At 37.8% G+C, this 22,981-nt stretch overlaps 1 protein-coding gene across 20 annotated transcripts in view; it reads right to left on the reverse strand.

The window, feature by feature from the left end:
• Window positions 1–2,832: 2,832 nt before the first annotated feature.
• MYCBP2 (MYC binding protein 2) overlaps window positions 2,833–22,981 on the reverse strand; it is a 271,692-nt gene continuing 251,543 nt past the window's right edge. For all 20 annotated transcript variants that reach the window (XM_079903236.1, XM_079903224.1, XM_079903221.1 and 17 more), the window contains 14 exons: window positions 22,030–22,296; window positions 21,037–21,320; window positions 18,835–18,931; window positions 17,400–17,519; window positions 15,564–15,665; window positions 14,151–14,279; window positions 13,631–13,763; window positions 12,248–12,351; window positions 11,270–11,458; window positions 10,343–10,450; window positions 9,018–9,227; window positions 6,367–6,474; window positions 5,555–5,720; window positions 2,833–3,641 (listed from right to left, as the gene is read on the reverse strand). In XM_079903236.1, coding sequence (XP_079759362.1) covers window positions 3,526–3,641; window positions 5,555–5,720; window positions 6,367–6,474; window positions 9,018–9,227; window positions 10,343–10,450; window positions 11,270–11,458; window positions 12,248–12,351; window positions 13,631–13,763; window positions 14,151–14,279; window positions 15,564–15,665; window positions 17,400–17,519; window positions 18,835–18,931; window positions 21,037–21,320; window positions 22,030–22,296 — 2,133 coding nt within the window. In that variant the 3' untranslated portion in view covers window positions 2,833–3,525. The remainder of the gene's footprint in view (window positions 3,642–5,554; window positions 5,721–6,366; window positions 6,475–9,017; window positions 9,228–10,342; window positions 10,451–11,269; window positions 11,459–12,247; window positions 12,352–13,630; window positions 13,764–14,150; window positions 14,280–15,563; window positions 15,666–17,399; window positions 17,520–18,834; window positions 18,932–21,036; window positions 21,321–22,029; window positions 22,297–22,981) is intronic.

A 22,981-nucleotide genomic window follows, 5' to 3' on the forward strand; every position in this document is an offset into this window, starting at 1 on the left:
GAATTAGTGGCTGACTCAAGGTCACACAGCCAAAACCAAGGCAGAATCAGGGCTTGAACCCAAGTCCCCAGGCGTCTGTTTCAGCACCGTTTATGTACTGTTGGCAGTTTTCAGGAAAACAAGAGGCGGTGTTCCATCTGTCAGAAACACGTGTGGCTAGGTACTGGTGGAATTCAGTGACAAAGTGGCCAGGGAGAAATGTTGGGCTGAAAAAGAAGGTGAATAAGTAATTGTTATATATGAGAAGTTAACAGTGAACTGTGTATATTTTTCAAATACGCTTACTGATGGAGTAAGGAGGTTTTAGACCTAAACACACTGTCCAGAAAACTGCTTAAGAAAAATGGCTTTTTCCAGGCCTGAAAATATAACAGGAAAAGAGTTTGTTTCCAGATTCCCCGACACCTGCTCTCATGATTTTGCTTTCTGTTTCCTGCCTGGTGTCCTGCACAGCATTTGAAACCTTCGTGCACAGTATGCTTGAGCCAGAAGTATGCCAAAGCCATCTGCCTTCTGTGCTTTGTCAGAACGTATTTATCCATAAAATGCTTTTCTGGTTTTGAGATGCTTGGAATATGACTAAAAATAGCTTCCTCATAAACGAAGATAAGCTGGAGTCATTGTGAGAATGTGTTAGGACTTTGTTTTTATCCCTATTGCCAGCGTATTAATTTGAGACGGCTCATGGCTGTCAAGCAACCTCCATAGTTTCCCTTTCTTTTTCCTTCCCATTTACACACTGCAGCTTACATTTCTCAAGTGTCCATGACGCCTGCGATCTGCATGGCATTCTCAAGGTTAGTTTCATTACTGTGGCCGATGAATTTAAGTCAGGTATGTTCACAATGGCCTCATCACATCTGGTTTTCTGGGGTAAACCTACGAACTGCTTCTGTCTCTGACCTACTTTGTGTTTTTGGGAAACACTGAAAGCCAATCCTGAATATGTGCCCTCAGTGTTCTCCCACAGGCTTGGGCATGAAACGAGATTACGAGATTACTGTGAAAGGCAGAGCTTTGCGAGCAGGTGCTGAGAGGTAGAAGCTGGGGCTGAGGGGTTGTCTGGGAGCAGTGTCGCCATCCCTTCCTGATGCCTGTTGCCCAACATCCTCATGGTAGAATGATCGTTTTGAAGAAAACAACTGTGTTGCCCTGAAGGTTCTGGAACCTCTTTTGAACATGGGTAGAGGATCCCAGCTAGCCCTTTGTCAGAAAATGTGTGTGTGTTCGGGGGGCGGGGGGGAGGATATAAACACGCGAGTGCCTTTAGGACCCTTTTCTGTTTCTTCCCGAATCATAAATCCAAAGTATTCTGGAGGTTGAAATTGAACTAGCCCTGCCTGCAACCCTTTCAGCTTGACTTGGGACCACCCAGAAGTGCCCTCAGTAACAACAAATGACTCTCCTGGCTTTTGAATCCATTGGGCAGTTAAAAATTGCTTGTAATTCTGGGGCATTGTCACTAATAACGAAGGAAGTTTGCATAATGTCCTTCTCCTGAGAGATTTTAAAAGAAAAGTGTTATCATTACTTTTTCAGTGATCGTTCAGATGTATCTTATTTAGATGAAGAGGGACCTCTGTACTGTTTCAAAGTCCTTTCTTGCTCAGGAAGGCCCCGCGCCTGTACATACAGTGGATCCACAAATTATATCATGAAGAGATCAGTCTTTGTGATCTTCAGATTTTTTTGTTTTTTTGCAGTAAGCTGTCCAACACAAGAAAAGTTGGACTATTCACACTGTTCTATCACATTCTAGAATTTTCTACACACATACCTTTTTCCTCCTGCCTTTCTCTACATCTCCACGCTTGAAATGCTACTTATTTTTCAAGGGGAAGCTTAAGGGGCCTCTTAGCTAACCGCCCCCCTCCCAACAACAATAACAAAAACAAAAAAAACACTAATAACCATCTTTCCTAAACCCTGAAGCATTTGGTGTGGACATTTTTATGCAATTTATTAGAAGATTCTGTAAATAGTTACCTGTGGTCAGGCTAGATCTTTTCTTTATATTTTAAGTTCCTTCAAGGCAAAGATTATTTTAAAATTCTCACAAATGCTTAACAAAGTCATTAAAATAATGGTTATTGGGGCTCCCCTGGTGGCGCAGTGGTTGAGAGTCCGCCTGCCGATGCAGGGGACACGGGTTCGTGCCCTGGTCCGGGAAGATCCCCCATGCCGCGGAGCGGCTGGGCTCGTGAGCCATGGCTGCTGAGCCTGCGCGTCTGGAGCCTGTGCTCCGCAACGGGAGAGGCCACAACAGTGAGAGGCCCGCGTACCGAAAAAATAAATAAATAAATAATGGTTATTGACAAATGATCTATTTTCAACAGTGGGAATTTAGAACAAAACTGATCAGAACTTTTGATCAGTCTGCCTCATGAAATAAATATAATCTGATTTATGACTCATCATAAGTCAACAGTGCGTCAATTTCATGAGTTAACTGTAAAAAACATCTACTAAAACACACAGTCTATAATAGATAAAGAAAAGACTAGTGATTCTGTTGATTGTTATACACGTTGAAAAAGGAGCTGGTTAATAAGGTGGAGGTTGTTGAATTTCCTAAATATTTTCTTCTATCTTTCGCGTATGTCTGTTTATGAATACCTATCTATCCATCTCTCCAGTGTTAAGATTCCAACATTGTACCTCATTACTACTCCTATTTTCCCTAACAAACAGTTTTGAAGGTTATGATTGTGCTATGTTAGTAAATTTCTTTCCAAGGAAAACTGGATGGAGTTTTAGACCTTAGGTATTTAAATTTTGTTTCTCAAGCCAACACCTTACACACTTGTTAGACTTTATCACTGTATAAAAATGTACAGTGGTTTATTGACATGTACATTCCAATATGTTTACAGCTGCAAGATAATGAGGCACACTCAGTATTGCACTTCATTAAAATTTCAGGCTCAAACTTAACCTAGAAGTTTAAATGAAACTGCATTTGTAATTTAGTAATTCTTATACAGGACAAACATTGATATGTTTATATACAGTGTGATACTTATTACATTTATATGCCGTCCTAACACATTTTTTTTTTTTTTAAATAACAGTCTAGGAAATAAACCAGAATATTCCTCTTTTTATCCCCACCCGTGATGCAATTGTACAGGATTACAAAAAGGCAGTATACAATAAACAATGATAACTTTTCTCTTTTGCTTGAAAGCCAGCATCATTCTTAGTCCATGGGCATGGCAATTCTTTGATATCAATTATCTATAAATGTCCAATGCTTCACAGGCCAATGACGATAATGGCCACATGCAAACACCTCACAAGTTTGATGTCTTGGTTCAAAAGAAGATAAACTGAAATAATAGGGAAACTTTCCATAGCAAGAATTATGTACATGGTATTTGGCATCCTTCTTGCACTGTGAATGGTTCATTTTCATGGATGTAAAAATGGTCCCGTCTTTATCCTGAGCAGAGTTTAAACTTCACCACATCCGCCTGGGGGGATGAAGGTAACTTTTCTCTCTGTAGACAAAGGAATCTGAGTGTTCTAAAAAGTGTGAGCATTTCTGCACACTCCACAACCCAGGGCAAACTCTTCTCCAGTGGGTGGATGCACAACATGGAGAGGACATTCAGTTCCTTCTAATTGTTTGCCTTTGGGACCTGTATAAATTTTGAAGGAGGCAAAAAACTATAATTAAAACACACACACACATACAAACCTAATGTAAATATTAATCACCTGTAAGTTACTTAGAGAAATAATGTGACTGTAGTTATGAAAATATAAAATTAAAAAATTATTTTCTTCTAACCACAAAAACAAAAACATTCACTATAAAAAATTCAACGTACCACATACATGCAGCAGGAAGGGATAGGGTCCCTATCCCGGGCCAGAAGGATTATCTCCTTCAGCTTCTTAATCTGGACTCTTGTCCTCATCCATACAACACCGCCCCCTTTTCGCTCCCTTCCTTCGCTGGCCTCCAGCTCACCACCCTCCTCCTGCTCGTCCTGGCTCACGCCTCTATTCTGGCCATCTTCCTAAACACTCTAGCCTCACGTTATTCTCATCTTGCTTCTTTAAAGCTTCTTGAAAAGTCCTAAAGTACTTCTACTGTAAAGGAAGTGAAGGAAGAATAGTATAACAAATTTTACTTGAGATGAGCAAATAGAAAAGAGTAGCCGTACTTAAAAAAAAAACCTATGCATCTTAGTATCCTTGTTTTTGAATAGATAATATACTTTACACGGTTTAAAAATCAAAATGTTAAAAAAAATTACATACAAAAAGAAGTCACCTTCCCCCCATTTTTATGCCATTTTTCCCTGTTTTCCCCAATAGTTAATCAGTTTTATTAGTTTCTTGTCAATCTCCCCAGTGGTTTTTTAAATGCATATGAGTATATATTCTCATTTCCCCCTTTCTTACAAAAGGTGGCATACTACACACACTGTTCAGTAACTTGATTTTTCATTTAACAGTATCTGCTATAGATCTTTCCATATTAGTACACAGAAACTCCATCCTCAGTCACCTTCCTTTTTAATAGTGTGTAGTACTGAGTGTTTAACCAACCTCTTACTGGATGCTTGCATTGTTTACAAACTTGTATTATTATAAACAATGATGCAATGAATAACCTTCATATCTGCTCTTTTTTATTTTTCTCACATATGTGGGTATATCCCCGGAAGTGGGATCGTTGAAGGGTAGGTATATTGGCAATTTTGAGAGGCACCACAGGGTTCTGCCATTTGCACTCTGGTAAGCAATGGATGAGACTGTGTGTCTCCCAGCTTTAACAACGTTGTACACTGTGGTGTATGTGCTCTTGCGTGTATTTCCACTCGTTTCAGATCTGTCTCTTCTGTGGTCACATTTACCTCCCCTTCCACTCTTCTCACTTCTGTTAAGCCTGGTATGCCACCCCACGGTGATCACCAGCCTCCTGACCTCTTCCAGTTTTCTGTCTCTTTTTGGTTTCATATTCACTTTTTCTCAGCCTGACCTCCATAGACAATCATCTCTCCTGTATTTTCAGTGGCTTCTTTAATTCCCTTGGCTTTCTGATGCTCACTATGCCGCCCATTCCCAGCCATTCTAGATCAAATCACTTGTCCATTTTATGGTGCTGGTTCCAGGCTTCTTAAAAAATATCATAGCTGCTCACAATAAAGGCAGATGTGTGACCAAAAAAAAAAAAAAAAAAAAAAAAAAAAAAAAATCACGAAATCCTTTTAAATGGTTCTATTATCAATTTATAATTTCAAACTTCTCAGGGCCCTTTAGTGCTGAGCAGCTATCCTTCTACTAATCCTTAGCTGGCTTCCTTCTCAGTCCCCACACAATTGCTTCTTACAGCTTTGAGCCCCTCGTTCATGATGGTCATTTTACTTTTTACTCCACTCAGAAAGTCAGACGCTTACAAGGGCCGAGGAATTCCCTTTGTTTCTTTAGGATAGTTTGAACTGGGTTTCTGCCACTTGAAACAAAGTGTTCTCATGTGATCATTAAACAAAACGAGATACCATATACATTATAACCATATTTATGAATATTAAAAGCATACCTGCAGGACAGTGTGGTAGTTCTTCCTTAGGAATGCTAGTCATTCTCTGAAAATCATCATGACAAGCATTACAAAAATGTGTTGTTCCAAAACAGAAAAAGACTGCCACTGAACAGCAGTAGCGACATTTATATTCCAAAAAGTCTGTGCCATGTTTCGGACACATCTACAGCAAAAGAAAATAAATACAAGATTATGGCGAGTCTATTTCAACGATACCTAAGAAAACCATACACTTAACTCAGTGATTCATATTTTGAGAGTACACACAGCTCTCAAAACTGACTGAAAAACTGATGATACACACATTAAAATATTGAATAAATGTGTGGCTTGGCCCAAAAGGTTTGGACGAAGCCCCAAATTTAAATCCCAGCTCCATAATAACCAATATTATTTAATAAGCTAGCCATTTAATTTCCTTGTGAATGTTTCTTGGTCAGCCAAATTGAAAAATTAATAATATTTCTTCTATCTCTCAATCTCATAGATGTATTATTAAGATTTCACTGAAGACGGGAAAACCTAAAAGTGTGACTGCAGGTTTAAGAAAATGAAGTAAGTAAATTTATTACTTGTTGAAATATGGTGATTATCTTATGGGAGACAAAATTATAAAATGCAAATACCATCCAAAAGAAATAATATATACAAAATGATCTGGAAAATTATACACTGCCCTACAAACATCAGAAAGCACTGGGGAAAAAAACGTACTATACTATCCCCATCATATTCGTTATATTATTATTTTAAAAACACAGAAGCTTAACATTTCTAAACTGTCCTTTCTAATAAAATGTTCTGCCCACCTGAGCCCTGGACACATCAGAACAGGCACCGCAAATGAGCTCTCTGGGATCATAATCATCTCCCTGTCCAGCCTCAGCATCGCAACGAGCTTCACCACCGAAATATGCCTAAGGAGGGAATGCATTCAGATCACAGCAGGAAACAGAAAACTCTGCCATGGGAGGTTCAGTGTGGGTGCAATGGAAGTGAGATCGAGAGGTCTCAGGAAATACTATTGTCTATTGACATTCCCTTGTAATGCCAAGTGGATACCCATATTGCTGCCTGTAAGAAATAGATCAGGGTATGAAATAAAGCTACTTCAGTTCTGGAATGCATTCATACTTACAGTAGAAAGTTCAGACATTGTACTGTCAAAGCAAAATAACAAAAGAATGTATAATATTCCAAATAAATATCAAGAATAGGATATTAAGTAGTAAAGAGAAGCTATGATTTTCCAGGGCCAAGTTTGAATAGTTTTTCTCTTTTTGAAATATGAAATAACATATTCCCTTCTACTATTCTAAATAAATGCCTAAAATAAATATTAGTATAAAATTATAATCCTGAGGCTAATGGGAAAGAAAAAAAAATCAATTTTGATCATATAAAAATGTTTAAAAAGGAAAGGCAAATTTGGATATTCTGTTCAGGACATTGCTCATACTTACAGAGCTGCACTACATGTAGGAACTCAACAGTATCTAATACAGATACTTGAATATATGAAGTTATCATCATGGGTAATTCCTCTCTATTTGCTCTGGGCACAAAATAAATTAAACCAATTATAACTGGGGCATTCTGCATATATAACATGTCTCATGGACAAAAAAACTATATCCATAATTGGGTATAAATAAGATGAGTCAATAGAAATCTACTATTTGTACTGGAAAAACAAGATGAAAGACAGGCTTCACTGATAAAGAGGCTATAAATGGTCATCCACCAGCTAAATCAGGCCTCAGAAGTATTTCATTTGTCCTGGGGGCCTATTCCAGCTGTTTTACTTTTCTAGATTCCCTGCGTGGCTTCCTGGACATCTGACTGTCATCTGTGTGGTAGCGCAGTATTCATTTGTGAGGTTCAGTACATTAAACACACAGAAGAAATAGTATTTTATTATTTGTAACAATTCAAGTTTCACAAATGTACACCATTGGTCTTTCCTTGGGTGTGTGTATTTGTCTGCCTTTCTGGCTACCATCTATCTACTTAGCCTTCCATTCATTATCTGTATTTTCTGTCTGTTACTTCGGGAGACTATGCATCTTTCATATATTGATTCCTTCATTTATTCATTCTCCAATTAACTTAGTGTCTAATAAGTGCCAAGTACTAGAGATAGAGAACTTAAGAAACATAGTCTTCGTCCTCATGGAACTTATCAAGGGGGACAGAGACATGTGAACCAGTCACCGTTAATGCAGAATAATGAGCGCTTAGACGGACGTATGCGAGATGTCAAAATGGCGTGGCGGTGGTGGGGAGGTCGGGGCACGCTGCAGAGGAGGCGAAACTGGAGCCGAATCCGGAAGTGTGATTGCACAGATCTGGCCGTGCCTATGAGCGTGTGCGTGTGCGTGGGTGGCAAGTGAGAGTAAGATGCAGAGTAGGAGGCAGAGAAGAGCATTCCATGGACAGAAGAGCCTGGGCGATGGCGTGGAGGTGTGGGTGAGTGAGCCAACACGGCCCAGTTTGGGGCACTGCAAGTTGTTCCGTGTTCCGTTGCACGGGGCACAAGTGGTGGCATGCTGGGAGATGAGACTAGAGAGGTGGAGGGGCCACAGGATTAGAAGCTGAACAGTGACACGATCAGATCTGGGATCTAGAAATGTTCATCTGCTAGTGGAATTGTAAGTGTAAAGCACGGAATGGAGCGGTTAGGGGCTCCACACAAGAAGCCCAGTAAGAAGGCTACTAATAATTACCAAAGAAAACGATTAGGGTTGCTAAAGATATAATAATAGAAAGAAAAAAGAACTCAAGAGAGATCTGGAGATAGAATTGACTTTGTTCATTTGTTAATACAGACTGGAGATTGAGAGAGTCAGAAGTATCTGTGAGAAATCTAAATGTCTGGTAGACAGTTGGGTATTTGTATCCAAATCTCAAAAATTTTGGAGGGTCGGAACAATACAGGTGGTAGGCAAAGGCATGGGTATACAGGTCACCAAAGGTGAGGAGGTATGATCAGGCAAGAATGGAGGGCTGGGGAAACAAATATGTAAGGAGTAGATGAATAAAACGGAACTCTGTGAGGGGGGTAAAGACAAGTGACCAGAAAGGAAGGAAGATACCAAAGAGAGTCTTGTCCTGGGAGCCAAGGAGGTAAGAATTTTAAGAAGGGAATGGTCAAAAGAGTTAAGCAAAAGAAGTTTATTCCAGAGCCAACTGGATTTGGAAAACAAGAGGGGATTGCTGATAGGAAACAGCTTGTGTAGTGAAACACCTCATGTTTGTTTTGGAAATAGTCTGTATATGTTAAAAAAAAAAAGCGCCCCAAAACAAATTAAGGAAATAAATTCTACTTGAAGCACAGCACCAAACTTTCTCATTTTTAACTTTAGACTTAAAATGTAAGAATAATTAGACATCACTATACTATTCAACTTCTTAATCACACAGGTAATCTTAATAATTCGTAGTATGATTAACAGCATACCTTTCTGCATTTGTAGCAGACATAATATGCATATCTATTCATGGCATAGCCAGCGGGGTCATTATAAAATCTCACACCAGGGGTTGTGATAGCTTCGCTCTTATGCAGACCTTCATATTCCAATCTCATTAGGGCTTTTCTTCTGACATCCTCATAGAGCTCTTTTATAGGATCAAGCAGGTCTTTTAACACAATATGATTTATTTTGTTCTGCAATTTTGAAAAATGAACATTCTTTAACAGAATCATTTATTTATTAATTCAACAAACACTTAGTATTCACCTAAGTGCCAAGCACTGCGCTAGGACAGGAGATAACCAAACATTTCCTAAATAAAATGCCATTTAAAAATAATCCTGTAAAGTCCTCACAAGCCTATAGTTTCCCAAGAGCAGGGAAAGTGGCGGCAAGTGGGGCACAGAACACGAAAATTCCATTTGATTAGCTTCATATTCCTGAGTATGACATATATCTCCTGCTGCCTTAGCTGTTCTGGGAATAAAGGGTTACCCTGCTGCCACAAATATCCCTCTGTGTGTGTTTTTGGTTCCTTGGGGGTGGGGCAGAATGTTAGATAATAGAAATGAACAAGTAGTATTTTCTATATCACTCTCATCCATCATTTCCTGAATGTGACTTTTCTTTGTGGCAACAAATGAGAAGGGAGAGAAAATCCTATCATCTTTTTGGATATTGCTCAGTCTAAGCAATGACTGTGCTAAGTCCATGTTATACCCTAAACACCAGTCTGGCAGTACATTCTTAAACAAAAGTTTTTTGTTAAACATCATTAGCTTGCCAAAATAACCTGCTGCTTTGGTTCCTATCTTTGCAGGGACATGTCAAAATGTCAAGAATTTTCTCCTTATTTTACCTGAGCTCTAAAGAATCTGTCCTAATAGCACTTTAAAAAGTTCAGGTTTCACTCTTTCACGGCAGGTATCAGTACCTACAAGCACCACAGGCTCATTCTTCTTTTTGGTAGTCACCCACTGACAAGTCACATGGACTGAACTCTCAGCGGGTCTGAAAGCAGTGATGCGTGCCCTTCAATGCACGATGATATCTAAATGAATTTTCTGATGCAACAGTTTAATTTAATCAGCTTTTAATGGACAATTAATGTCTTGAAATGTAGTATAATAGAAAGATCTTATTCTCAGGTACTACCTGGGTGAAGAGAGCAGAAACTGATAGGGGCTGGTGGTAAAAAGTAGACTAAGAAGGACACTGAGAGATGCTGCCATGTTTATTTTGAAAGATGAAAGATGAAGACAAAGATGAAAATTAATAGAAAGCAGATAATTTCCGATTCTTTCCATACCTTGCAAATGGGACAAGATATAAATCCAAATGTTATCCTTGGACCAAGCCATCTGTTTTCCAAAACTCGTCGACAGCACTGTAAGTGGAATATGTGACTACAATCCAGCTTAAATAAAGAAAAGAGAAGGATATAAGCAAATGTAGTAACAATAAACACGAGTAACTGGCAGATTAGTCAATGTAAGGTGCTACTTAGGGCAGGTAAGAGAAAAATCTAGAAATTCAGTACACTGAAACTTCGGCACTTCTCTATTATTCATGTGACATTATGAACGAGATCTTCAGCTTCTCCCAATTTTTACCATTCATGTATTAACGCCACCTTATAGAGAGTAAGCTGGGCTAGGGAGAAATGTGAAATTATTCAATTTTGTATCTCACAGGAAGAAGAGGAAACTACTGATTTAAAGATTTAAAATTTATTTTTGAGAATATTTATTGTCTTGGAATCACAAGAACTGGAAATATAAACAAACAGCCAGTAAATGTTAAAAAAAACTTATTTAGCAAATTGTAACTTCTATAATATTACTAACATTATAGATATATGTATATATATTATATATAGAGGTATGTATCATGCATAGATTAATTACATAATGCTATAAAAGGCCATGCTGGATTCTGGAAATTAAGAAGAGAGAAGCTACTGGATAATCTAATTATTTTTTTTCTCCCTTATGAACATTTTATACTTTCAATTGATTATACAGGCTTACACAAATCACAGATTAAAGCTCACTGCACAAAATGGAGACAGAACATAAAGAGACAGCATTTGCTCTGTAATAAACTGGGGGATATTAGTGGGATATTTTCTCCCAATGGTATAAGAAAGATTCAGTCGTTTGTTTATTTGACATGTATATTTATATTTCCTATTGAAAAATCTAGGCACACTTAACACGTTAAAAGCGGAGACAACCTGAATGGCCGGTGCTGCGGAGAGCGCTTCTGTGAAACAGATCATGCACATGTCGTCAGCGTCCTGCTTCAGGGTTACGGCATTTTTATCACAGCCGTGTAGACAGGGCAGACAGCGCTCTTCGTTTTTAACACCTCCGCATGGATGGCCACAAGGATGCGTCTTGCTACAGGCTATCTTAGCATATTCCTGTTAAAGATGAATTACAACGGCACAGAAAATATCAAAAAAGGCACACATCCTGGTAATTACATCCATTATATTAATTTTCCAAGGTACTTTCCCCCGGGAAATAGATATAAGGTTAAGTAACCATAAAGTAGTTATTTTTATTCTTTGTTTGCATATAACTTAGGATTATTAACAAAGTCTAATGTGATTTAAAAAAATTTCACTCCACATTAAAGGGAATGCTGATTAAAAAGTGAGCTGCAATTTTAATCTATTTGTTATCATGCATAGCCATGAAGCAAAAAAAATTCCTGACATATAATCATCCAATCACCACCTACCTCTCACCAAAATGGGGATTAAAAAAAATACAGGTACCCTTCACTATCTGGACACTGTCCAAATTCTTGTTAACTAAATTGAGGAATCAAAAATATTTGGATAGCATGGAATGTGTACAGATGTTCATGCATAAACAACTTTAAGGAAACAAGTGAATAAAAAATGTGTAACAAGCAAAGGAAAGGCAGCCCACAGATTTTTATCTGCTTCTAGCACAGAAGTAAATGTTAAATATATATGATGGTGGTAGTTGGGAAACACACACAAGAGACTGATTTGGGTTTGAGAGCTTTAACTGATCCATTCTCCAGCTTTGATAAAGCATTTAACTCTTGACATGGGTAATACACTAATGTAGAAAACAAAAATGATGCTGAGCTCAGAGTCCTATTTATATGAAGTGAAGGTGTCATGAGGGAACACGTGCTACTCCTTACATGATGGCCTAACTAACTATACACGCACCTGGCAATCTGCATCAGAACAAACACTGCCAACAGCAGACAACTCTGTTCCACTCCTGGAACCACAGAAACGGCATGCTTCCGAGCTACTTGTGGTGGGTTTACCTAGGTTCAGGCAGAAAAGGAAAGTCCTCCTTAAGTATATGCTTTCTACATATTTTAATATAACTAACGGAAGAAAACAAATCAAGCAAGCAGGGATATGTATCAGGTGCTATCACTGAGAAATCAGCCCGGCAGTCTTGCAGCTGAAGGGTTGTAAGCTGCCCTAAGTAGAAAGTAAATAATCACACACAAAAAAGGATAAGAGACTAAAGAGCTGCCTGAAGCCAAATAAATTATTAACTGATTTATTTATACTTCTTCAGTACACAGAAACCGACTAGGCTTCTAGTCAAGACAGCAGGTCGAGCAGCTATGGTAAGCCCCCTCATTACAAAAGCACAATGCCAGACAAAATATAACAACAAAAATTAAATAAAGATACATAGAAGAAAGGGAAATCATTAGGTACCTTTCCCAATGACAACATTACAAGGTATGGGAGAAAACCTATCAGCAGAGAATATGAAACGTGAATAACAGAAGAATTCCCACCCAGGGAACTAAAGATAATAGAAACATTTGAAAAGGAATTTAAATATGTTTGAAATAGTTAAAGGAGGAATGGAATCAATAAAACAAAGAACAAAAGGAAAAAGAACAAGATTTGAAAAACACAGACCAAGCTCATTTTAAAACACAGGTACAAAATTCTAAATATGATAAGTGAACTTAGCAATATTTACAGAAAATGTTTTTTAAAAAGGATAGTTTAGGTCATAAATACAATGATGGTTCAAACACTAGAATATTCATTAATGTAATATGGTATGGAGGGAAAATAGGAGAAAAAAAAATCAGCTGTGAGAAAAGAAAAGACCATGCTCTTGCAGCATGAAAAGTTATTCATATTTAAATTTCTCAGATTTACATCTAACACCAAAATCAGAAATTTGTGTCAGATAAACGGCAGACTACAGAGGTGCTGAAAATTGAGAATCTGTAAGATTCAATGCACCTTTAAGCTGGGAATACACCAGACTTTAGGAAAAAAATCAAAATGAAAAATGCATATTTTGGAGATAAAATGACTTGCCCAAGGTCACACAGCTAGTTCATGGCAAACCAACTTTCCCGACTTTTAATTTAATGTTCTACAATAGAACACTGAATACTGTCTAGTAAATATAAAAATACAGTGATCAATGATCTCATCATCACTTAATAGAAAACACTCAAAATTATTCACATTAAATAATTAAATTAAACATCTAGTTTAATCGTAATCAGTAGGATGGTTCAATCTATTTGTCAGGCACGGTTCACTCTTAAATCCTTTTACCTGTGTGTTCTCGGAATTCCACCATTGCCTTCATGGTTTTAGAATCTGCTAGTGCCATCAACCAAAACAATTTGGTTCTACCACAGCCTTCATGAAGGTCAACCTTTATAGCTTCTTCTTCTTCTTTGAAGACCTATTGTATCATTAAAGAAAAGGGGAAAATATATCACTCTGAAAGAAGTATACATTTTAATTATTCAATAATGAAAACGGCTTTTATTAAGCAGTCTAAGAAATTCCAGATATTTCTAGTCTTCTCTTTAATCTTCACAACAGCCCCATTTTTATAAATGTGGAAACCAAGTCTCAGAGGTTAAACAACATGCTTGATTTACACAGCTGGTAAATGAGACAGCTGGGAACTCCAGCTGGAGGAGTGGAGCTGGAACTCCACCCTTGGTCTTTGATTCCAAGGTTCATTTTTCTCCCATTACGCCAAGTCTCCTTCCCACATTCATTTCTTACCGAATATATTTTATGTTACAGATACTATTCTGCATGTAAATGCAGAAATTTTCACCTGTCTTTGATGAGTTTTGGTTCGCCGATGAAGATGAAGGAATCTGTCACAGTCAGTACATAAGTTTCCACATACGTTGCACAAAATGATTGCTGCAGTTTCACCGTCATCATGGTTATCACACATAGGCTAGAACAGGACATTTCCATACGTTACAAAAGGTTAACAAGAAAGTCTTAAATACTCATACAAATTTAATGTGATTTATTTACAACAGGAACAGACTGTTACTCTGAACTCAAATAAGAATTTAAAATCTGAACATTAAACAGAATTATGGCAAGTGTACTTAACTATAAAAGCCCTCGGGCTTCCCTGGTGGTGGCGCAGTGGTTAAGAGCCCGCCTGCCAATGCAGTGGACACGGGTTTGAGCCCTGGTCCGGGGAGATCCCGCATGCCACAGAGCAACTAAGCCCGTGTGCCACACAACTACTGAAGCCCACACACCTAGAGCCCGTGCTCCGCAACAAGAGAAGCCACCGCAGTGAGAAGCCTGCGCACCGCAACGAAGACCCAACGCAGCCAAAAATAAATAAAATAAAATAAATTTATATATATTTAAAAAAAGGCCTCAGAATCCCCAAATCAATGATTAAATGCGCTATGGGCACTCAATGATTAACAAAATAAACATGTATACTTTTCTTAGCGACTTAAGAAAATTTCTTCCATTATATTCAAACATTCTGTTTGCTAAATTAATAAATAATGCATTTTTGAAACTTGGATGTTAAAAAGAAAATGCTGAAAGGGCCTGTATAAAGTTTTTCCTTCCAGTGAAGCGAGGGATACTTATCAAACCCACTTTAAGTACATCTGTGAATAAATGGTATATCATGTTGTTCTCTTACTACTTTATTTCCTTCTTATCATAAAACCGATTACATTTTAGTACAAAATCTAGATATAGAATCAGAGTCTGGCTAAAACCAAACTTTGATATGATGCAAACATGACTCAGAGAAGAAGGGAACAGTTTTTTAATGTAATTAAATCCCCTAATATACTATGAAGAGGGAACCCTAAGTGAAATAGACTTGTGAGATGAACTTGGGCAGTGTGACACAATTTTTCAAGAGTTCCACTAACTGTGTATTTTGACACGTGAAGTCCTTTTTTTTTTTTTTTTTTTTTTTGCGGTACACGGGCCTCTCACTGTTGCAGCCTCTCCCGTTGCGGAGCACAGGCTCCGGACGCGCAGGCTCAGTGGCCATGGCTCACGGGCCCAGCCGCTCCGCAGCATGTGGGATCTTCCCGGACCGGGGCACGAACCCGCGTCCCCTGCAACGGCAGGCGGACTCTCAACCGCTGTGCCACCAGGGAAGCCCCTAGAGTCCTTTTTTTTAAAGCTAAGCCAAAGCTTACTGTAAAGAAAAACAAGCTAAATTTTTATAAAATAACTCTGATCTTACCATTTGTTTTTGTTGTCCATCCTTTCCCATCCATCTCCCTGAGGAGAGGCGATCCACGTGGTCCTGGTCGAGAACACACAACGACGCCAGAGCAAGCCAGAGCTGCCGAAGGGAAAGGCTGTTACACTACAGAGCGTGGGGTTACGCCTTACAGAGCACCCACCGCCACAGCTCAGTGAAGGCTAGCTGGACTTGAAAAGACGTAGATCCCCAGTGGCACTCAAGTCTTCCTGGTGTGGTACCAGGTAGCCACGCCCTCTACTGTGTGTGCCATGCACAGAGTAGGCACTCAAACACATACTGAGTAAATGACTGTTGCTCTGATGAACCATTCTGTTGTCTACCTGACATATAAAATTAACCTTTATTATTCTGATATGTAAACAACATATCAATACATAAATTTACATATTTAATAAACCAATGCCTTCTACACATTTTCCAACTAATATCTGCTTGAGGCATTAAATTCCAAGGAAATCTCTATGCCTCTAACAGTCTAGCACTATGCTGGGTACACTTTGTCAGAAATAAGTAAACGTCTTACAAGCGTTAGAAAATTGCCCTCAAAAATACTTTAAAACTTTCTGAGGCTTAAAGAGCGAGCTTCATTTTTACATAGAATAACGTATTTCTTCATTACTGAAAAACAGAAAATAATACTTAACTGTCTCAACTCTGAGAAGTGCATGTGAGCATCACTGGACATGAAGAGTAAGGGGGAAATAAAATAGGGAAAGAGAAGCCAGAAGAAAAAGTTATGCAAGGAGAAAGGGGAGAGCCGACTGAAGAACGAGTGCAGCGTATACGTGGTGGGAAAGGTGACTGTCAGAGCAGCTGCTTCAGAGGCACAGTCACTGGAAACATGGCATAAACTGGCTTTTTCTGCCCAAGGGAGATAAAATGTATCTTCTTTTTCAGACTTCTGAGGATTAACTTAAGCAATTTCTACCAGCTTTGACTTCTTCCTAACCCTGTCACAACTGCCCTGCTTCAAGGAAATCTCAAATCTCTTTTGGAAGTATATGGGACATAAAATTTGGTAGATTACAATTTACAATAGATTACATCTCATCTGAAGGATGCAATCTCACTTCCTAAGAGATTCTGCCCCATTGTGCCCTGGGCACACACTTTCTGCTTTTGAAAAGTAAGGCCTACACATTCAGTAAGTAGGCTACAGGACTCTATTTTAGGACAACTGAGTTATTACAGAAGGAGTAGGCAGGGGCCTTGTCTTTAAAGGACCTTCAGTCTATCACAACGTCATGCTGACACTAAAATTAACAGTAAACACATCATCAGAAAGGCAGTACACTGACATATAGGTAATTTAGCTTTTTTTTAATGAGTATATCCTTAGCTCCCTAAATAATAACAAAAACAAGTGATAAAGAACACGTAACAGTGAACATTAAAAATTACCAGGCTTAGCTTATAATTCAAAAAAGCCCTTCATACTTTTTCAATAAATACAATATTTGGTAAGAAAAAAGAGTGAGGTGGGTAGGGGAGGGATGGATTGGTAGTTTGAGATTAGCAGATACAAACTATTATACAGAGAACTGACAAACAACAAGGTCCTACCGTATAGCACAGGGAACTACATTCAATGTCCTGGGATGAACCATTATGGAAAAGAATGCATAGATAGATAGATAGATAACTGAATCACTTTGCTGTACAATAGGAATTAACACATTATAAATCAACTATACTTCAATAAAATAAATTTTTTAGAAAAGTAAATTAAGCTGGCTTATTGATTTAAATTTGTTCAAATCTGTTACTGAAAAAGAACATGCAGCAATATAGACCAAATGAAAGGAAACCTACCCTAGTTGTTGCAATACATCTCACTGGAGATCTAAATTCTTCCTCCATCTTGGTCAAGGCAATGATGGTTTCTGCAATGGCATTTTTTGTCACTCGGGACCACGCTTCTGACAAATGACCCTAATGAGCAGGACAGAATAATTTAATAAACAACCAGAGAGGTATAATCAAAGGAGCAGATTCTGTTCTCTGAACATCTTTCACCAAAAAGGAAAATTTATTTGCTAGTGGAATCTTAGATCAAGGGGCATACTTTAATATAAAAATCCTTCACAACTATATGAACAATTCAACTTCTACTTACTATTTTGATGATTCAAAAGAAAAGTAAATAAAAATTTAAGTTCTCAATACTCTTCTCTTACAGAGTTCAAGGGCATTTCATCTTACATGTAGATAAAAACATAACAAATACTAGGTTGTCTATGACTGAGAAATTCTGATCATGAAACCCTGTTATTTGACACGGAGCTCATACAGCTAAGCTAAGTGCTTTAGAAGAATATTACTGGAACCTGAGAGCATAAATGGGTTTAAATTACAACTACCTTAATTTGCTAATGTGATTTTTACTGAACACCAACATGTTACTCCTAGAGAGTTTCAGTGTTCCTAAACATCTTTCATAAATATTTTCATCCAATGAAAAGCCTATTTACTCAGAAAGCCTATTTGAGAATGGAAAAAATTCTCCATTTCTCTGATTGAGGAAATATCCAAACTGTTGGGAAAAGTGACAGAACTTCATATTTCCCCAGAATATCCTTACTCGTCTCATATCTACACACTATCAATCTTTAAAGGGACAGTTCACATTCCAATTCCTCCTCTTCCAAAATGCTTGCCGTCTACTCTACCTCTCAGGAACCTATCGTCCACAGTGTCCTGCCCTCCTCGGGCTGAATTCCTGGAAATACAATGGAATGTGAGGAAACTAACATGGAGCAACCAGTGAGAGCCAGGCACTCTGAGAAGTAATCCCCTTTCCTCCGCACTCCGGGATCTCCCTGCAAAAGCAACACCTAAAGACAGCAGTACAGGACGTTCATAAACTGTGAGAACTAAAAGACAGCGAGAAACCTTTGCTCTGAAAAGCCCTTTTTTTCCTTTAGGCTCTTGTGCTCAGGCTGTTTTTTTAGGGTTCAAAGAGTATACTTTTTTTTTTTTAAGTTTTAAAGTCTTAGAAGACTTATGTGATAATTCTCAAGTAAATTAATTGGGAAGCTTGAAATGAACATAGTTTACACAAAGGGAAAATTTATCACCAGCTGGAAAGACAGATCGTGAGATAGTGAACCTACTAAATGGACCTTGTGAGTAAAGCAAAATAACATGAATGTTCTCTCAATTCAGCAGAATGATTATGCTACTCGTTTTGTTAATCAGGTTCCTACTGTACTTCACTGACATAATGATCAGGAGGATGGGAACTTACTGCCGCCATATCCTTAACGAGTTTAATGATGATCTCTGAGATCTGGGTAGGAGTTGAGCCCTTCATCCACCAGTGACTCTCACCTCGTCGGATATAACTACAAGAAAAGTCAGCGTTTGTAAACCAATCAGTGAGAGTTACAAATGAATAAGATGAAAACTGTTATTTCAGCATGCAGCATTTTAATTTTTAAAATGATTCAACCAGTCAGGACATTTTAAAAGAAAATTAATGACAACATTATTTGTAATCCACCTCTTCAACCCCAAGGGAGTAGCTATTCTGATATGTGTTCCCTTTCAAATATTTCACTGTTTACATATTATTTTTGTATGCATCTTTTAGAACAGTACTATTCAAACTATATCAATAGAACACAAACTATTTGTTACCAGTCCACATAAAGATAAGAGCTTGCACCAGAACATGTCAACTATATCACTGAGCATACAGCAAGTCCCCTACATACAAGCCTTCAAGTGACAAACTCTGAAAGATGCAAACGTGCATCTGGTTCCAGCAAGGAGCCAGAACCTGTGCCATCAGCATCAGGCGTGAGTGAAATTGCAGCTCGCCCTCCGTCTCCTGTTGCTGACGATCCTTCAGCTCTGCCACCTCCCACCTCCTTTCCCTCCTCCTGTCGGTAACTCTTCTTGTCTGTTCACTCGATGCCAGCCCCTGTAGGCCTGCCAGCTGTTGTACTATAGTACTGTACTTTTCAGGGTACTGTACCCAGTAAGATTAAAAATGTTTATTTTTTTGTGTTTGTTTTTTATGTATTATTTGTGTGAAAAGTATTGTAAACCTATTACAGTACAGTACTATATAGCCGCTTGTGTTAGTTGTGTACCTAGGCTAACTTTGTTGGACTTAATGAACAAACTGGACTTACAAACGCGCTCTTGGAATGGAACTCATTTGTATGTAGGGGACTTACTGTACTACTGTTTAGTTCAGTTCACATTTTTTTCCCCTAGGAAGACTATCCAGATGAAGGAAGCAATATACTTATTTACATTCTAGTGCTATTTGCTTAATGTTATGAATTGGCTCTTTGACTAGCATCTGGAATACCAGATGTAATACCAGATGACTAGCATCTGGAATACCAGATGTCTCTAATCTGCTGCTGTTACACACAATTCTATAACAAACAGCCCTGTATATATACCCTTCTGTACATGTATGAACATGTTTGAGAGAAACAGTTCTACAGAAGTAGAATTGGTAGGTCAAAGGATATACACATTTTAAATACAGTGATATGTTATCGAACTGGCAACCAAAAAGGTTATGGCAATTTACACTAGATGTCATAAAAACTGCCTATTTCTTCATAATTATGCCAATGCAAAGATATTTTACTATTGTTTTAATCTACATTTCTCTGAATACCAGTGAGGTATCTTTTCATTTACTTATTGGCATTTGTAACTTTTCTTCTCTGAAGTGACTACTCTTGGCATTTATTTTTGTATCAGTTGTTTGTCTTTTGTTTTCATTGATTTATAGTCATTCTTCTAATATTATGACTAATAATTCATTGCCTACTATATAAGTGTTAAATATTTTTTTCCAAGTCAGTTGTTTGTATTTTAAAAGTATTGTCGATCAATTAAGTTTCACTTTTATGTAGCCAAATCTCTGAGTCTTTTCCCCTGTTACTTTTGGGTTCTGTGTTTTATTTAAGGACGTCTTCCCAAATTGAAGATTACAAAAATATTCTTCTATAATTTGTCCTACTAGAGTGTAAAAACAAAAATATACAAACCTTTAATTGATCTCAAGTTTATTTTGTAATGGTGTGAGGGCCTACAGTTTGGTTTTTTTTTCTTTTGTATTTGGGAAGTACTCTAACATCATATACTCAGCAGATTTTCCTTTCCCCACTAATTTTTTAAAAAATTTTTTGGCTGTGCTGCACAGCATGTGGGATCTTAGTTCCCAGACCAGAGATGGAACCCATGCCCCATGCATTGGAAGGCGGAGTCTTAAACCACTGGACCACCTGGGAAATCCCTCCTCCTTAATTTGACAAGACACTTTTATTATACACAGCATTCTCTTTCATACATGGGCCAGTCATTTATGGCTTCTATTTCTGGTAAATAAGCAAATAAGAGGGAATTTGAAAGGTCTGGATTCTTCAAACGGTAGCTTACTCTGTTCTATTTTTGTACCAAAACATATGCAATGACCAACCTGGAATTGAAAATCATTGGAAGGGTAACTGTTGTAACTCCTTTGCCCACGGAGGTACCAGCTGTTCCTGTGATGGTGGTTCCTTTGGCTTTTAGCTGTACTGTGAGTGCTTTGGCAATGCATCCTAGAAACATGTCCAAGATACCTAGCTTATTCCAATCTCCTTTCTCTGTTGAATGAATAATATCACTGATATCTGCTGGGGGGAGGGATTTCACTCCTATAATGCTGGCCAGACGATTAGGGGTGACTTCAGGCAAAACTCGTCTTAGTAAGGAGGTCACCTGGTAAGAAAAATAAAAGAATCCTATTTAAAGATTTGGGATTGACATGTACACACTGATATATTTAAAACAGATAACCAACAAGAACCTACTGTACAGCACAGGGAACTCTCCTCAATATTCTATAATCATCTAAATGGGAAAAGAACTTGAAAAAGAATAGATAACGTATATATGTATAAGTGAATCACTTTGCTGTATACCTGAAACTAACACAACATTGTTAATCAACTATACACCAATATAAAATAAAAATTAAAAAAAAAAGATTGGTGTTTTAAAGTTTTCATCTTTTTTAATGAGTCTAGCTGCTGTTCTATGACTTCAAAAGCTTTGAGAAGGACAGAGAAATGATTTAAACATGATTTAATTTCTCAAGTGGTAACTACCACTCCAGAGCAGCAAGAAAAAAAAACGTCGCTTCCTTGGTCATTATATACATTATATATCTCATGAATAACATATTCAGTAGCAGAATACTCTTTTATCACAATAACACATTACTAAAATGGAACATATTATGTTCTTCCATATTCTCATTACAATGAGTCAAAAACAAAAAACATGGGGTTAAAATACAATCCAAAAACCAAAACATAACAACAAAAAATAACCAAACAAAAACCCCTGATTCTCTTTGCTAGAGTAATTTTTTAACAATGTTTCAAGTAACAAAATAAGCCTGCAGGTAAGTGGTGTGATCAGTCACCTGTCTCTGGACGCGTGGAGAGGCGGTGTGGAGCAGTGAAAAGAGGTCCTGGAGCAGAGTCAGCTGCTGGGCCAGATACTGCCGGCCCACGTTGGAGCCACTCAAGGCTAACACCATGGAGAGCAGCTCAAAGCAGTAGGCATCGGAGGAGGCATCTTCATCGTTGGGCTGCGAGTTGGCATTTTCTTTGCTTGATATGGCATGTTCCCATTCTTCACGAACTCTGGTGGCTTCCATGCGAATAGCCTGGACGATGTGAGCACACACCTATTTGAGGGCAACATAAAGAAAATGTAAAAACATTATTTGTAAGGCCTAGTTAAAACCAAAACAAAACAAGAATACTAGTTGATAATTTAATACTCTTCCTCCCAGTTAATTCTCCATCATACCATTCTCTTAACTCATCTTAAAAACAATTAAGGAAAACTAGGCAAACCATGATTAAAAATCTGAGTATTTAAATCAACTAGTATAGAAACAAATTATATACTAGTTACCAATTCCCCTGCCTGTGGTTTAAGACATGAAATGAAAACAAATCACCATATTTAATCACTTCTAAGACACATTTCCCCCCACACGCTAACATTTCTATTCATAATGTGCTTTATAATTGATGCAATTCATAACTTAATTGGCTGCAAATTTTTTTAGCGATACATAAAATAACAGCACATTTTACAATTGGTAGCTTCTAAGATTCAATAAAATGCTGTTAAAAAGATAAAGCACACATAAATTTATGTGATTTATTTAAAAGATTTAATGGTGTTGAAAGTTAAAATAATGGCCAATTTAAAACCTAATTCAAAAGTCAATATTTTATTTGACTTCTGAAGGGCTAATTTTGTTATGTAGGCACCCCTAAACGAACCCCCATTATATGAATGATCTAGGCTACTCCCCCATCTCCTGATAGTTAAAAATATTAACACTGGTTTAGTTAACA

The sequence above is a fragment of the Stenella coeruleoalba genome (assembly GCF_951394435.1).
Source record: "Stenella coeruleoalba genome assembly, chromosome: 18".
Taxonomy (NCBI): Eukaryota; Metazoa; Chordata; class Mammalia; order Artiodactyla; family Delphinidae; genus Stenella; species Stenella coeruleoalba.